The sequence below is a fragment of the Globicephala melas genome, chromosome 7 (genome assembly GCF_963455315.2).
Source record: "Globicephala melas chromosome 7, mGloMel1.2, whole genome shotgun sequence".
Lineage (NCBI taxonomy): Eukaryota > Metazoa > Chordata > Mammalia > Artiodactyla > Delphinidae > Globicephala > Globicephala melas.
The window spans coordinates 53,959,088-53,975,449 of NC_083320.1; the positions used below are offsets into that span (position 1 = coordinate 53,959,088).

General features: G+C 39.6%; 1 protein-coding gene across 2 annotated transcripts in view; it reads left to right on the forward strand.

The window, feature by feature from the left end:
- CCDC141 (coiled-coil domain containing 141) overlaps positions 1-16,362 on the forward strand; it is a 214,981-nt gene that overhangs the window by 90,724 nt on the left and 107,895 nt on the right. For both annotated transcript variants that reach the window (XM_070045946.1, XM_030850759.2), the window contains exon 8: positions 16,007-16,201. In XM_070045946.1, the coding sequence (XP_069902047.1) occupies positions 16,007-16,201 (195 nt within the window). The remainder of the gene's footprint in view (positions 1-16,006; positions 16,202-16,362) is intronic.

Below are 16,362 nucleotides of genomic sequence, written 5' to 3' on the forward strand. Positions count from 1 at the left end.
GAAACCATTGCTAAATCCAAGGTCATGAAGATTTATTCCTGTGGTTCTTCTAAGAATTTTGTGGCTTTAGCTCTTACATTTAGGTTTTGCTCCATTTTTTTTTTAATTAACTTTTTTTTAAATCAATTTTATTTATTTATTTATGGCTGTGTTAGGTCTTCATTGCTGTGCGCGGGCTTTCTCTAGTTGCAGCGAGGGGGGGCCACTCTTCATTGCAGTGCGTGGGCTTCTCATTGCGATGGCTTCTCTTGTTGTGGAGCACGGGCTCTAGGCGCACGGGCTTCAGTAGTTGCGGCATGTGGGCTCAGCAGTTGTGGCTCATAGTTCTAGAGCACAGGCTCAGTAGTTGTGGTGCATGGGCCTAGTTGCTCCATGGCATGTGGGATCTTCCTGGACCAGGGCTCGAACCCATGTCCCCTGCATTGGCAGGCGGATTCTTAACCACTGCACCACCAGGGAAGCCCTGCTCCATTTTGAGTCAATTTTTTTGTATGGTATGAAGTAAGGGTCATTCTTCACATATGGGTATCTTGTTACCCTAGCACAATTTGTTGAAGAGACTATTCTTTCCCCATTAAATGGTCTTGGCACCCTTATTGAGACTAATTGATCACAGATGCATAGGTTTATTTCTGAACTCTCACTTCTATTCCATTGATCTATATGTCCGTCCTTATGCCAGTATCACACTGTTTTGATTACTGTAGTTTTTGTAGTAAGTTTTAAAATCAGAAACTGTGAGCTCTCTAACTTTGTTCTTTTCCAAGATTGTTTTGGCTATTCAGGATTCCCTTGCAGTTCAGAACGTTAGGATCAGCTTTGCCATTTCTTTAAAAAAAGGCCATTGAGTTCTGATAGGAATTGCATTGTATTTGTAGATGACTTTGGGAGTATTGCCTTCTTAACAATATTAGGTTTCCCGATCCATGATCACAGGATGACTTTCCAGTTATTTAGGTCTTCTTTATTTTTTTCAACAATGTTTTATAATTTTCAGTGTATGGGTCTTGAACCCCCTCGGTTAAATTTATTCTAAAGTATTTTATTCTTTTTGGTGCTATTGTAAACGAAATTGTTTTTTCTTAATTTCCTTTTCAGATTATTCATTTCTAGTCTGTAGAGGCACAACTGACTTTTGTGCATCGATCTTGTGTCCTGAAACTCTGCTGAATTAATTTATTAGCTCTAATAGTTTTTTAAGGATTCCCTATGTATAAGATCATACCATCTGCAAATTTCCCCTTCCATAATCTTTTTTCTCTTATTCATCTATCTGATTGTAAAAAGCCATTCTTTCAGTGTATTGTAGACCGGATCTTCTTAAACTATAGTGTACTCATGAATTACCCGGGGACCTTAAAATGCAGATTCTGATTCACCAGGTCTGGGGTGGGGCTTGAGTATCTGCATTTCTAACAAACTCCAATGTAACATTGATACTGTTGGTCTCTGGATCACCCTTTGGGTAGCAAAGGTTATGGAGGAAAGAACTGCAGAAGAATGAAAGAGAGTTTAAATGATGGAGTTGAAATATTGGGTCATTGTAAGAACTTGGAAGGTTTAAGTCTAAATAAATCTTTGAGTCTCTTAAGGTGTAGACATGATTGTCTGAGCTTAGAACTTGATTTATTTTTGTTGCTTGTATTTATTACTCAGGTAATTGAAAATCAAAAGACAAGTGTTTAAATTGTTCAGTTGTTCCTTTTTTTTTGAAATAGAAATATTTCCACAGGAATAGCACTTACATGAACTATTTAGTACAAAAGGAGCTACTTGTAGGTCTCTTGGGTAGTTCAGGAAGTGTGTAGCAATATCTAGAGTTTGTATAATTATAGTTCCCAGGTTGTCCAAATATTTTCAAAGTATTTCACAATCATTGTTGAGTGATTTTCTTTTCATTTCAGTATGTATTAACCTGTATAAAGAAGCTGACTATTCTGATATTTGAACTTCCATTACATCCCCAAATTCCTTCACTGAAAGTATGCGAAAAAATGGCAAAACCACTTTAAAACATATTGCTTCAGTAAATCAGCTCACAGCATCTCTAAGGAAAATCTACAAAATGAAGCAGAGTTTGTTACTTTTATAATGTTTCATCCAATTTAAAAAATAAAATGAGGTCTGAATCTGAAATGTCTCAAGGCAGAAATTAACTGAGTCTCTAAACAGTAGAGACATCTGCATTAGTGCATTTCAAATCCTCTGTCTTCATTTTAACAAATAATTTGTTTTACTTGTCTGATTTTTTAATGAACTTCCCAATTAAAAGCAGATGTCATTTTTCACAGAACATAAATTATAAACAATTTTATTACTAGCAGGCAAAACATGTCTAAATAGTATTGAATTTGCCTGCAAGCATTGGGAAGAATCTATAAAATGATGGGATTTCTCACTTGGTAACCCTACTTCCGCCTTAACTTATGGGTTAATTTAAAGCTTAGTGAACCATATGCTTTCATTTCCAAGAGAAATTTAACTGAGAGAGTCTCTGAGAATGTTTATGCTCATCTAAGAAGGGGATGAGTTCAGAAAATCTACCTGCTGTCACCTGCTTATGAAACCTTCACCAGCTCGTTAAGTTTAAATGCTTAGAAAATTTTTTTCTTTTTAGTTATGACTTTTATAAAAATTCTTCATATATATTCTTTCCTTTTCTTTTTCCTCCTACTCCTCTTCCTTTTCCTGCTTCTCCTCCTTCTTGTCATTTGTCAGCCCTTAAATAAAAATTCCCACAAAGCATGGCTTCTTATAGTTGCTATCACAACTCGAGGTAATATTACTATGATAATAATAATAGTGAAGTTGAGTCTTTGAGGTGGACACCTAAAAAGACATTTTCTTATGTCTTAATCCAGTCACACCTTAAATCCCTACAACCTTCCTGTGCTACTCTTTAGCGTCCACTTGGTGGCATTCAGTGCAGTGGCCTTAGATTTCTGTGACATTCATTACTCCAAAGGCCTTTACTTCAGTTTCCCACTCCTGTGGCCACACTTGTGTCCATGGTATCACCCAAAAGTGCTCTCATTCCCACCCCCCTTTCCTTTCACCTTTTCCTGGTTTCCCTCCTTGTACGATTCAGCATGGACCAAGGCTATTTGTGAGTAAACTCAATCACCCATTGTCTCTGTTTCTTCCTACTTCTCAAAGAAGATGAAACAATTAGCACACTTTTTCTGATTAGATCTATTTAAAAAGCAAATGATCTATTATTAGCCTTGCAAATTCTTTTCTTTATCAGCCATTAATTCCCTATTTTGTCCCCATAACAACCAGTACAAAACTTTCAGGCTCTTTTAAAATTCTCAACCAGGCTTTAACCTAACTTCACAGTCACTTAGTCATTCAAAGCGAAATCACTTGACTCTTTTCTTCTCTGTTCTTTTTTGTTTCTTTTTCACTTTTCTTCTCCCAGTGTGTTTCCCATTCCCCTCTGTTCCAAATTTAAGCTTTCATCCATTCTTCTAAGTCCTACCTTTTCCATCTCTTCATTTTGTATCTCTCTTCATTATTTTTTTAATAAATTTATTTAGTTAGTTATGTATTTATTTATTTTTGGCTGCATTGGGTCTTCGTTGCTGCACGCGGGCTTTCTCTAGTTGTGGTGAGCGGGGGCTACTTTTCGTTGTGGTGCACGTGCTTCTCATTGCAGTGGCTTCTCTTGTGGAGCATGGGCTCTAGGTGCATGGGCTTCAGTATTTGTGGCACACGGGCTCAGTAGTTGTGGCTCACGGGCTCTAGAGCACAGGCTCAGTAGTTGTAGCACACGGACTTAGCTGCTCCACAGCATGTGGGATCTTCCCGGACCAGGGATCAAACCAGTGTCCCCTGCATTGGCAGGCGATTCTTAACCACTGCGCCACCAGGGAAGCCCCTCTCTCTTCATTCTTAATACCTCATTTAGTCTCTCATAAAATAGAAAACATAAACATTGCTTCTCAACCCTTAAGACACTATTCTACCTTTTTCATGACTAACAGGTTGAATTGTGTCTACCAACATTTATATGTTAAAGTCCTAACCCCCAGTGTCTCAGAATGTGATCTTATTTGGAAATAGTGTTATTGCAGATGTAATTAGTTAAGATGGGGTCATCAGAGTGTACCCTAATTCAGTATGACTTATAAAAAGGAGAAATTTGAACACAGAGGCAGACACCCATAGAGGGAAGATGATGTGAAGAGACAAGGAGAGAAGACAGCCATCTACACGGCCAAGAGAGGTGCTTGGAACAGGTTATATCCTCACAGCCCCAAGAAGGAACCAACACTGTTGATACCTTGATTTTAGACTTCTAAAATCTAAATCAGAGGACTGTGAGAGGATAAATTTCTCTTGTTCAGGCCACTGACTTTGTTGTACAGATGTCCCTCAGTATCCTTGGGGCATTGGTTCTTCCAAGACCCCCACAGATACCAGAATCTGTGGATGCTCAAGTCTCATAGTCAGCCTTCCATATCCATGGTTTCCCCATCCACAGAGTCAACCAACCACAAATCATAAACATAGTAGTATATGTATTAAAAAAAACCCTGTGTTTAAGTGGACCCTTGCAGTTCAAACCCATGTTGTTCAAGGGTCAACTGTACTTTGTTACAAGAACCCTAGGAAATGAATACAACTACTTCATTTTCTGCCTCCCTGGCCTCCCCACCCACTAATCCTTTACCTGCATTAGGAGAAGCTGCTCTTTCTCAAGTAACAGATGACTTGAAGCTCTCTGTGCACTTGGCCTCTGAGACACCACCTTCTCTGGTTCTCCCATCTGTCTGATGGTTCCTGGCTCCTTCTAAATCTCTTTCAATGTCATCTCTTCCTCCAGTCTCCCTTTACATGAAATGCTTAACCTTTGGCTCTTTTCTCTTCTCATTTCATACTTTGCTCATGTGGAGTTATCCAATCCCACAGTGATAATATAGGTTTTATCTTAATGATTTCTAGATCTAAAGATCTCCAACTCTTACATCTCTTGTCAACTCCAGTCTTCTTTTTAGAAGTTCCTGTGGAAGATTGACTTATAGATTTCTTACCAGCACTTTAACTCAACTAAAATTATTATTTTCTCCTCCAAACCTTCCCCCATTTTTCTTTCTTGGCTAAAGAAATCGCAGCCCTTCAGTCACCCAGATTAGAGACCTCAAAGTCACATTATTCTTCCTCTCCCCTCACTTCAGATCATCTCTCAAATTTAGTCAATTCTTACCTCTATCTCCTTCTTGCCTTCTCATCCCAGGCCTACTACTTTAGCTTCTCAGAATCTTTCACTAGGTCCACTACAATTACATTGTGTAGTACTATGAATCTGAGCCTACAAACTATAATATTTGTATGAAATATTGCTGGCTTGTTTAAAAAACTGCTTTTTAGTCAACTTAAGCCTGATTCTGAGCTCCCATCGTATGACTGGCGACACATTCAATCTGTCATTGTTGGAGCCCCTTTCCAGGGTTCTGTGAATGTGCCTGGGTCCATATAGCACCACAGCACTGGGGAAGCCACTGTGGTCATCAATTCACTTGGCTTCCCTCTGAGGCAATCATTGTCTCAGCCTGTATGGAGGCCGCAGTTTCAGTGGCTCTGCTGCTTCTGTGCCTGTTTGAGGTGCCAGGCTGGTCTGACTTCCAGTCTCCCTGGAGGGAATACACAGCCGTCCCCAGGGAAGCCATGCGTGTCTTCATGGCACTGCCCTGAGAGGACCCTGCATCTCCTCCACACGCCTCACCTCACATCCAGGCTTCTGTCCGGCACCAGCCAGATCTCCCTGTCTTCGTATGGCCCTCACCTTTATCTCCTTGTCATTTACCACATCTCTCATAATGTCTTTATTGGACTTAGTCTTTTTACAAAAGGCAGGAGGGAAAATGACTTGCAGATAAGTTCTGCTTTTGGTCTTAATATAAACTTCACTAAGGCAAGAGGGGCATAGAAAATAATTGACTTTCTTCTTGAAACAGGGCAGATAGGACAATATAGGAAGAACACAATAAATTATCCTGCCACACGCCTAACTGGCATCTGGGCCTCCTGTCTTTCTGTTTTGCAGTTAATCATTTATGACGTCATCAAAGTTACCTTTGGACAAGCTGAGACTAGGCCAGTTTTTTCTCAAGCATCTCCTAAAATGCCCTTTGGATACAAAATAAAATACAGACTCTTGTGGCTTTCAAAGCCCCCCGTGACCTGCCCTTTGCCTGCCCCCAAGCCTGTACGTCTCCGTGAATCTAAGCTTCCTTGGTCTGCTTATCAGTCCCATGCATACCACAGACTTTCTCACCTCTGAGACTTGGGTTAGTTGGACCCCTCACAGAGAATCTCTTTTCCCCTATTTTCTTCCTCTTCTTTTTCAAAGTTAGTTGCTAATTATAATCTTAGAGTTGACATGGGAAGAATAAAGCTAAAAAGCAGGCAAGCCTGAGGTCACAATTTGGTTACCAAGGAGGAGGGAGGAGTAGAAGTCAGGGCAAAGTGTTAGCAACTGAGGCAGAAAATCTAAGCAGAAACAGAAGCCGTGGACAGAATTTGGTATGTAGTTCAAGATTGGACCCGACAGAAACTGGCTAAGAAGCAAGACAAAGCACCCACATTCAGGATGTCTGGATAATATTTTGAGGTCGGTACATTGGGCAGAGAGGGTCTGTCTAAAGCTCTGTGTATCTACTTCAGTCTAGGGAGTGATTTTAGTTGATGATCTATAGGCTCAGCGTTGGTCCAGATTCCTTCTCTGAAATGGTTGTTGATCTCTCCAATACTTGTCTTTCCCTTCTTAGAGTGTTGCTTATTGCTCAGTTAAAGCAATTAATGCCTTCCTAGCATTTCAGTCGTTCACATGTCTGATTTCCCCACAGCTGTGAAATTCTAAAAAACAAGGGCCATGATGTATTCATTTCTGGATTCCCCGTAACACCCAGTAGATGGGTCTGGGACATGAGTTAAATGCAGCTAGTGTTAGTTGGGTCAGTGGATGACTCCATTGGACAGGAACCTGGCAGCAAAATGTTACCCTGAGTCAGCCCTGGCTGGACTTCTAAACTGCTGTTCATAAGTGACATTCAGTTTGGCTAGGAAGTCATGCATCTCTCTGTCTACTGCATGGTCATCATCGCGACTACACACTAAACACAGTTCTATGGGAACTCTCCGGATTCTGAGGCAACAGAGAAATAATGGGCAAAATTTCGTGATGGTGGACGCAATGCTGCAGTTCTCAAGTGTTAAGAGGAAAGCAATCTATTCACACTAATGTGTGAATGTCTGCCCACTTCTTAACCATCCTTGACTTCTGTTTTTCTTTTTTCTTTTCTTTTCCACCACCCCACCGCCGATTTTTGGAAGTGAAAGTTTTATTAACCCAAACACAAGAAAGTAAAGTAAGTTGAAAAGTAAAGTGATCTGCAGAGTGGCCAAAACCAACACTGCCTCTGAGTTGCACCTGCTGTTAAGGATAAAGCACCAGGGTACTTTCTCTTCTGAAGCTGCACAGTTGCACACTCCCATGATGGTGACAGGGTGTTGACGGGGAGTACAGGCACAGAAAGGGTGATGCAGGCTGTTTGGATTCTTTGTAAACCTGGTAGTTGTATACAGGGATTCCCTGCATCATGAATCCAGAGATTTAAACTTTTTCTTTTTTCAGTTTTATTGAGATATAATTGACACAAAATTGTAAGCTATTTGGAGTGTTTATCATAATGATTTCATATATGTATATGTTGTGAAAGGATTTCCCTCCATCTAGTTAATTAACACATCTATTACCTCACATATTTATCTTTGTGGATATGTAAATTTCAGTTATATAGTACAGTGTATTCCCTTAGTAATTTCAATTATATAGTACAGCGTTAACTCTAATCACCACGTTTTACATTAGATCCTCAGAACTTATTCATCTCATAGATGAAAGTTTTTACTCCCCAACCAATGTCTCCTTATTTCCTCCACCCCACAGTCCCTGGAAATCACTTTTCCACTCTGTTTCTATGAGTTTGACTTTTTTAGACTCCACATCTAAGTGATGAAGAGACTTAAAGTTTTTTCTTCACATATTCAGTAAGCCCCTGAGAACCCAGACTGAGAAAGACAAAAAGGAACTGCTCACAAGGGGGCTTTTAGGGGGTAATCAGAAAAGGTTAGACACATCTCACTTTGTATGAGTTATCACAAGAAACAGTAAAGGGAAATTGTTTGATGTCACCAGTATGTTTTACCCGAACCCTCACATTTTGAAAAGTACTGTCACTTCTCACCTATCACTATGCAGTACTTTTGAAAACTGAGTGTGTTGAATATGTTACTGGCTTGACACCATTTCTTTGAGACATTCCTACTACCTGGGATTGAGGTGCAACATCACCTCATGGTAGCTGGCTTTTGTAGTCATTTTGCTTCTGCATTCCAGAAACAAGAAGAACCACTGGCTGTGTATGTTACACGCATGTCTGTGCATTTAAAAATGTATTTGAAACTCCTGGGTATTTAGTTTCTTCTTGCTGCTTTAGCTTTGGGATCTTATTTTCCTTATAGGCAACTTGAAGCCTTTATTCTTCATAGTCCTTTAAATAGACTGTTCCAGTCTAAAAGGCTTAGGGCATATTTGGGAGGAATCTGTGAGAGTATTTGCTAATGGAATGTCAGTTTGTGAGTGTGTGTGAGTGTGAGTGTGTGTGTGTGTGTGTAGAAGTGGGTGGTGGGTACTGACTTCAGGAGCTTATGCACAGCTTTTCCAGAGAGACAGGCTCAAGAGGATGTCAGCAACTGAATTCTTCTTCTTCCCGCTCAAAATCTCTTCTGCCTAGTTCTTCATATCTCAGTTAAGGGCAACTCAATCCATCCAGTTACTCAGGTGAAAAGAGTCTTGATTCTTCTTCCTCTTACTCATAGGAAATCACCTGGGCTGTGTCATCTGAGTAGATCCAGAATATCCTATCATTTCTGATGACCTCCACTGCTGTCCTGGGGAATGACCTACCTCCATCTTTCCTGGCTAATTGCAGTAGCCTCCTCAGGAATCACTGTGCATGCATCCCTGCACCCCTCCACCAGCAAAGTATTCTCAAACGACAGCCCTGTACTTTTATTTATTTATTTTTTTTAAAGTTATGTCAGACCCTATGCCCCAGACCTTCCAACAGCTTCACACTTCTCTCAGAATAAAAGACTTCAGTGTTTACAAGGGCCTGCCTCTGGATCCTCCCAGTCTGCCCCCACCGTGGCCCTCTTACTGCTTCTCCCCCTGCTTCCTCCCTGGCATACTCAGCTCTACCGCGCTGTGTCCTTGCTGTTCCTCCACCCCAGCAGGAAAACTCCCACCTGGGAGCCTTTACTCTAGCTGTGCCCTCAACCTGGAAAGTTCTTTCTCCAGAGATCCTCTTGGCTCATCCCCTCGCTTCTTGCCCATCTTTGCTCAAATCTCACTACTCAAAAAGCCTACCCTGACCACCATATTTAATACTGCACGCAACTCCCGCCCTGCGTGGCACCTGAGAGTCCCCTAACCTGCTCTACTTGTCTCTATTCTACAGTGTGGTCATCTTCAAACTCACCAGACAATGTACTGATTTACCATGTTTATTGGTTATAAACAAAATAAAATACATGGTGCACCACCACCGTCACTAACACTGGAGCTAAATTCACTGGCCTAGATGGTGTATTTAGAAGAATGCTTGGCATAGACTAGACCTGCCAAATACATAGTTGAACAAATGACTGCCTCATAATGTTTATTGCCCTTATAAATGGGATCTTTATTAGAAAAGATAATTGGCTATTGTTGCTATCTAGGAATGTTATTGGTTTTCTTACATTGATCTTGTACATAACAACTAAAAGTCATTGTTCTAATCTATATCCGATGTTCCTTATGGGTAAGATATACAGATACCCCCTTCCCAACTTAATCTGCTTGACTTAGGGAAATCTTCTTAAGAAGTGAACATCAAAACCTAGTAATTCTCCCCATCGTTGAATTACATGTTGAGATCCTGAAGATATCTCCAACAGATTCTCTAGAAAATTAAAAAGTAAATCTTTTGATGACATTAATATAAACTGCAATCACCTAGTCAGCCAGTGGCACACAGATTGTAGGCAAATTGTGTTAGATGAAAATAATTTGGCCAGCTAGACTTTATTAATTTTGATTTAAAAATTGGAAACATCAATAGCCCCCAATCTGGCTCTACTCCTTACTTAATCAACTTGAAGAAAATGTGATTAAGAGGAACAAAAATCTAAGAAAAACAAGGGCAAGACACTAAGGAAAAAATAGTGATTCTCAGAAAACACAAATCTTGGGACAATTTCTTCCCGACTTCCTGTGTAATTAAATTTTTATCCAAAAACTATGTTGAACCAAGGAGGAAGAAATAAATGTATTTCTGCTCCAAACGTTATTTTGAAGACTTGCTTATGAGTGTACTTTGTTATGATTTTATTTGATTTAAAAAATTTATTCTGCCACACATCCTTTTGCTTCAGTATTAGCAACAAGCACCCTGCTCTGTGTGCCTGAACCACAGGCTCCACTTGGTGGCCAAGCACTGAACAGAATAAAGGAAACAAGAAGCTTCCAAGCCATGTTTTTTTCCTGCATCTTTTGGAATATTTGAATGGACTGAGAAGAAAGAAAGCAGCAACTATTATTCAAAGATTGCTTTGCTGACATCTGTCATTTCTGCTGTAAACTGTCAGTCCCAAATCCAGTAGGGTAATTATGGAAAATATAGCTAAAAACCCAAATTTTAGTAGGGCCTGAAATCCAGGAATTTGAAGCACAGCCAATCCACCGTTGAATTTACATCTGATTCACTAGAGAAGCCGAAGCATATGTGAAATGGTGGCACTGCAGAGAAGTAAGGCTCAGGAAAGCAAAATGCCCTGCGGGAGGCCACTTACTAAGTTTGGAGTAAAAAGTGTATTTCCTTTTCTCTGCTCTTGCCCACAGGCTCTCCTTGATTCAGTAGCTATGATTTCTTCCTTATGGCTGGGAAGCGAAACACCACAATTCTTTCATCTCTAGGTGATACATAAAATCACAGTTCTTCCCTGTTTGCAGTCTGTCTGTGTCTCTGCTGAAATGCACCACAGTGAGGGCAGAGTTCAGATGGCCTGTGGACACTGAACTCGGTACTCATCCAAGAGTGAGATGACCCTTGCTTTTATGTATGTCGGCGAGAAATGCCTGGGAAAGGAGCACAAGAAGTAACTGTGGCCCAGCTGGCCATCCAGCTCGGCATGATCAGAGACTTTCAGCTTTTCAAGGGCTCACTGCCACTCTCCAAAAGCGTAAACATTTCTTCTCAAAAATTTTCTGCTCAAAGCAGACTTTCAAATATTCTCTGATTAAAATCGCAAGGTTTATTTTGTTTGTCCCATCTGTTAATGCACTCATGTAAAATTCTATGATTTGCTGTCAGTGAGTTAATTCTCCTCGGTGCTGAACCAAATGGGACTGTAGACTTAAAAGACTGAACGAGAAATGAGCTATATCTAATGAGATGTCCTCCAAAGCGGCCATGTCCTACACATGAGCCAGACACATGCTTCTGCCACATGTGATTTGGGCCAGTCATCTCCACAACTGATAGTTTCTTAGCAGTTTATAAATATGTTCCCTATTGTTTCTTGTCCATCTTCTCCCACTTAAAAATTATATTCTGAAGTCAAATTTATAAGGAAAATAATTTACCACGTGGTACTGGGTCATTTAAACACACCCCATCCACTTCATCAGGGAAGTGAATAAAGGCTTACTAAACATATTGGGAGTATTCTGTTTCTTTTCCATTGGAGTAGCTAATATTTTTTTTATTTTTTAAATTGAATGGCTGGATAATTTTTATACCAATCCATAATTTTATTTGAAAAGCTAACCTGGGACTGCTAAAAAAAAAAATGGGAGGGAGAAGAAACGGTTTTCGCCTTCTTGTCTATCAGTGCTAATCCTCTTAAAAGTACCCTTAAAATCAAGGGATGCAAGAGAAGCTCCATTTCCTCGGCAAATGGAATACTGAAAGGTACAGTTTAAAAGGGTTACTACTGTGAGTGAAGAAGGAAAGTAATGGAGTGACCTGTGGACACACCCTGAGCCCAGGAACACACAGTGCCACACGTCTTTATTGGCTCAGAGATACACAGGTCCATCTGTCAAACTGAAAAGCCAAGGAAATGGCAGTCTTTGGCTTTCTGCTGGTGGGGACAAGTACTGGAAATATTTTATTGCAAAGTGACTGAAACCCAGTCAGAGGTTGAATACTTAGCAGGCAGGCAGCAATGGCTTAGAGAAAAAGGACCAAGATTTTCTCTGTTGGGCTCCTCCAGCCTGGACAACACGGACAACTAAGTTTTTTAAACAGCATGCTGGATTCAGATGACTCTGGAAAGTTTTGTCTCAAAAATAAAATAGGCGAAGCATCCCCAAAGAAAAATGGCTGGGGAAATATGTCATCAGAACGGTATGGAAGCGCATCAGAAACTGCCTATAGATTGCCCAAAGAAAACAGAACCAATTTTCTGAGAAGATTGCATAGAAATATTGAGTAGACCTAGCTTCATCTACTGCCCACAGAGTTCATTTGAAAATGTAATTAAAAAGACTGGAGATGGAGAATAAGAAAAGATAGGAGGCACAAAATGGTCCTTTACAGTTTCCTTGAAAGGTCACAGCCCACTTTATATAACACATTATGAAGCACAAGGTTACAGTGGGTTTTCAAAGACTTGGCTCTACTCCAGAAGTCTCTCTTTAATGTTGTTTGCGATATTTATACTAAAGGCAGATTTATGAACTCTGTTAGAGAACAAGTATTTCTCTTCTTATTCATAGAGAAGAACTTTATTATTTTAGTCCAGTTGCAAAATATAGCTTGAGTTTGGCTGTAAATTCTCAGTTATATATGTAAGGCATTGTGTTTATTTAGAAATAATAAGGCTTCTAATTTCAAATCAGAAAATCCCAGGGTCATATAAGGACTTTTATCAGTTTCAGGTCTTATCCAGACCTTCTGGAAGTTTCACGTCTGTAATTCTAAGTTAATGTGTTTAATCTTTCTGTGGTGTAAAAAGCACTGTTTATCACCTCTCTGCAGAGCTGAGGCCAGGATACTGGTTGAGAAAGCAGGTTCTAGAGTCAAACTACCTGAATTTGAGTTCTGGCTCTTCCACCTACTAGTGTTGAGACCTTGGGCAAGTTCTTAACCCTTCTGAGCCTCAGTTACCCCATCTGTAAAATGAGGATAATAATAGTTCCTACCTTGTAGGGGTGTGGTGAAGATTAAGTGAGATACTATATGTAAAGCATTTAGCACAGTGCTAGCATACGGGAAGAAGAATCAACCCTTACGCTCTTGCAGACAGTTAAGATACCAACACCGTAGAGTTTAGTTTTGTCCAGACTGAGCACGTAATGGCTGTAACCTATCTCTCCATATCCTAACCTCCTCTCCACTTTCCTTCCCCCAGCTCTCTGGGCCTCCCCTAGTTTCTCCATATTTAAGTGTTCTTCCTCTAACGAGCACAGAAGATTCTGGTCAATGCCAATTTTTTGAAAGAATTACCTGCTTTACTCTATGTCTTCACATATTGAGCATTTCTTACTTGAGTTCATTGAGGATTAATGCCCCACAGATCTTAACAGACAGAAAATAGAGAATGGATCCAAAAGACAGGAAACGGACTAACTGGGTAGCTGGAGGGATTGGGACAAAACAAAAAAAGAAACAAAGACTTGTGAAAGCAAATGAACCTGTAGCTGGTTCAGCTCCTTTTAGCCACAACTGTAGTGTTTCTCAGCATTGTTCCAGCCGGAGCATTGGTCCCCTGAGATGATTAGCAAACAAATGGTTTCTTGGTCAAAGGAGTTTGTCCAAAACGTTTCACACCACGTTTTCCTCTAGGAGTCTCAGTGCATGTTAACATAGTAAAAATTCTAAGGAGTACTGCAGTAAAGAAACCTGCTTTCTTTTGCTTATCTCATATTATTGATCAATACATAACACTGACCAGTGCATTTGGAGAAGGCTTCCACTATTGTTATTTTAGAACTGGGAAACAGGAATTCCCATAAATAATGAACAAATTTTGGGGCACTAATGAACCACGATAAAACTGACGGGAAGACAAGTGGGACTAATATTTAGTGAGTGCCTATTATGTATGCCAGAAATTAGGCTAACTGCTTTAGAAATATTTGCTTTTTCCCGATAAGGTTAAAGGAGTGGTTTTTAAGTGGGAGGGATATTTACAGTGCTTTACGAAATAATGTCATGGCACATATTAGCAGTCCTTCAATGGGGACAAATAGCTCTTTAAGAAATGAAGGATCTTGAGAACTCACGTAGCCCATCTTCATGCCTAAGAGTATTGCTTCTGCACTCACTGAGAAATTTGGAGATTCTGGAGTCTCTCTACCCTCAGTTCCCTGGAATGTAGCATTGTATACAAACCTGTGAATAGTCCTAGTTCTGCCACGTATTGGATATGTAACCTTGGATAACATACTCCTCTGAGCCTGTGTCAATACTAGGAAAATAATAACATCTAACCTAAGTTTGTGAGGGTTTTACTTACAAAACATAACCTCGTAATTGGTGCTCAAAAAAATGCCAATGCCTTAATCTACCATACTTATTCTTGCATCCACTGATGAAAATATTTTTCTCCTACACAATTACTAGAACAGATTCTATGAAGTCCATAAAATAATATGTACAATTTCTATTTTCAGCGTCTACCAACTGTGATTTGAAATGCTACCATTTTGTGTGTATGTACGTGTATTTGTGTGTTTGTAGAAACAGCATGTATTTAATACACTTCATAATGCAGTATATATAAAATTATATAAAATAGCAGTTTATGTATTGTTAAAGAAAAGAACTATATTTTATTCTTTCTTTATATTCCCCAAGACATCTATCCCAGCATGGTCCCAGGTACACAGTATTTAGTTGTCTTGTGAAATAAATGAATGGAAATGATAGCGGTAAATTGAACTAAAATTGTATTATTTTATACAATATAATGTAACAAATGTAACTTAATAATAGGACACTTTGCAGTGGGGAGCAAGCCAGGATGGAGTCAGACTGTGATTTTTTAAATTTGGTGATAAATTTCTGATGCTTTAACAAACAGCACATGCTCACTGCTCAGTCTCAGCTAAGATGGGTACCAGAAAATTTGCTAACAAGACTCCTATGTTAGAGATAAGCATTATCTTATGAAACTAGATCTGTCTTCAGTTCTTTTGCAAGAAATTTGAATTTCCCTTCAAATAAATTGAATGTTAATATGTTTGATTTACTTCAACTCTTATTATTTTCTTTCTTCTCTATTTACTGTTTTTCACCCTCATGCAATAGAAAGTAAAAACCTACCTCTTTTCCTTTGTTGAAATGTTTACAAATCGTTAATAGTGAAACATGGAGAGGTGAAACTGGGGTCAGGTTGGAGAGAATACTGCACAATAAAAGCTATTAACTTTGTGCAGAGTAACAGGTCTTAATTTCAGTTCTAAGTGTAGGCAGATGCACAAACAACCATATACTATGAGATTTCCCTTCCTTTCTTGTGCATATTTGCCCACATTGCCAGTGAGAATAAATTGTGGGAGAGAAATGTTTTTATATTTAAATGAATAAAAATAGGTAAAAATGAGATAGAGATTGAAAAACACTGATGACCATATTTTGGGTATATTTTCAGGTATTGTTAAGGGAAATGGCAAGTGACCTGAATTCAGGGCAACCAGACACATCCCAGTTGACCTGCGCCTTTCTACTATCATCCCCTCTCCCTTTTTAACCTCTTTTCTGTGTCCCTTTCTTTTTTTTTACGTACGTCTTGTTACTCAAACCTGGAATGTAGCATTGACTCCTTTATGATTTGAAAATAATGACAGGTTGCTGACACATTCAACACATGTAAATGTCCTCTGAGTCTTACCAGAGATTCCAGAGGGGAGGATGTGTAAAATAAACTTAAGAGTGATCTCTTGTAGGGATGGAATTCCGCAGTGGAGAAGCTGAAGAGTGAGGCACTGGGGATTCTGCTCTCCAAGGAGTATGTGGAGAAAGAACACCTACAGCTGTCTAACCAGAAACTGAATTGGCTTCAAGAGGAATTTGGTCGGCTCATGGTGGAAAGGAAAACCTGGTTAAAAAAGGCAAATGATTTTTTTAACAGCGCGAACAAGGTCAGTGTGAGATGAAGCTGGTAATTTTAGGTCATCAGGGCAAACCAGTAAGAGACCCATGACTTCAACAGGCTGGAACACGTCACAGAAATCTCGACTCCACTTAGAGTTTCAAAATTGATAGCAGCAAAAAGGAGCTTTTAAAATATATTCCTACTCTG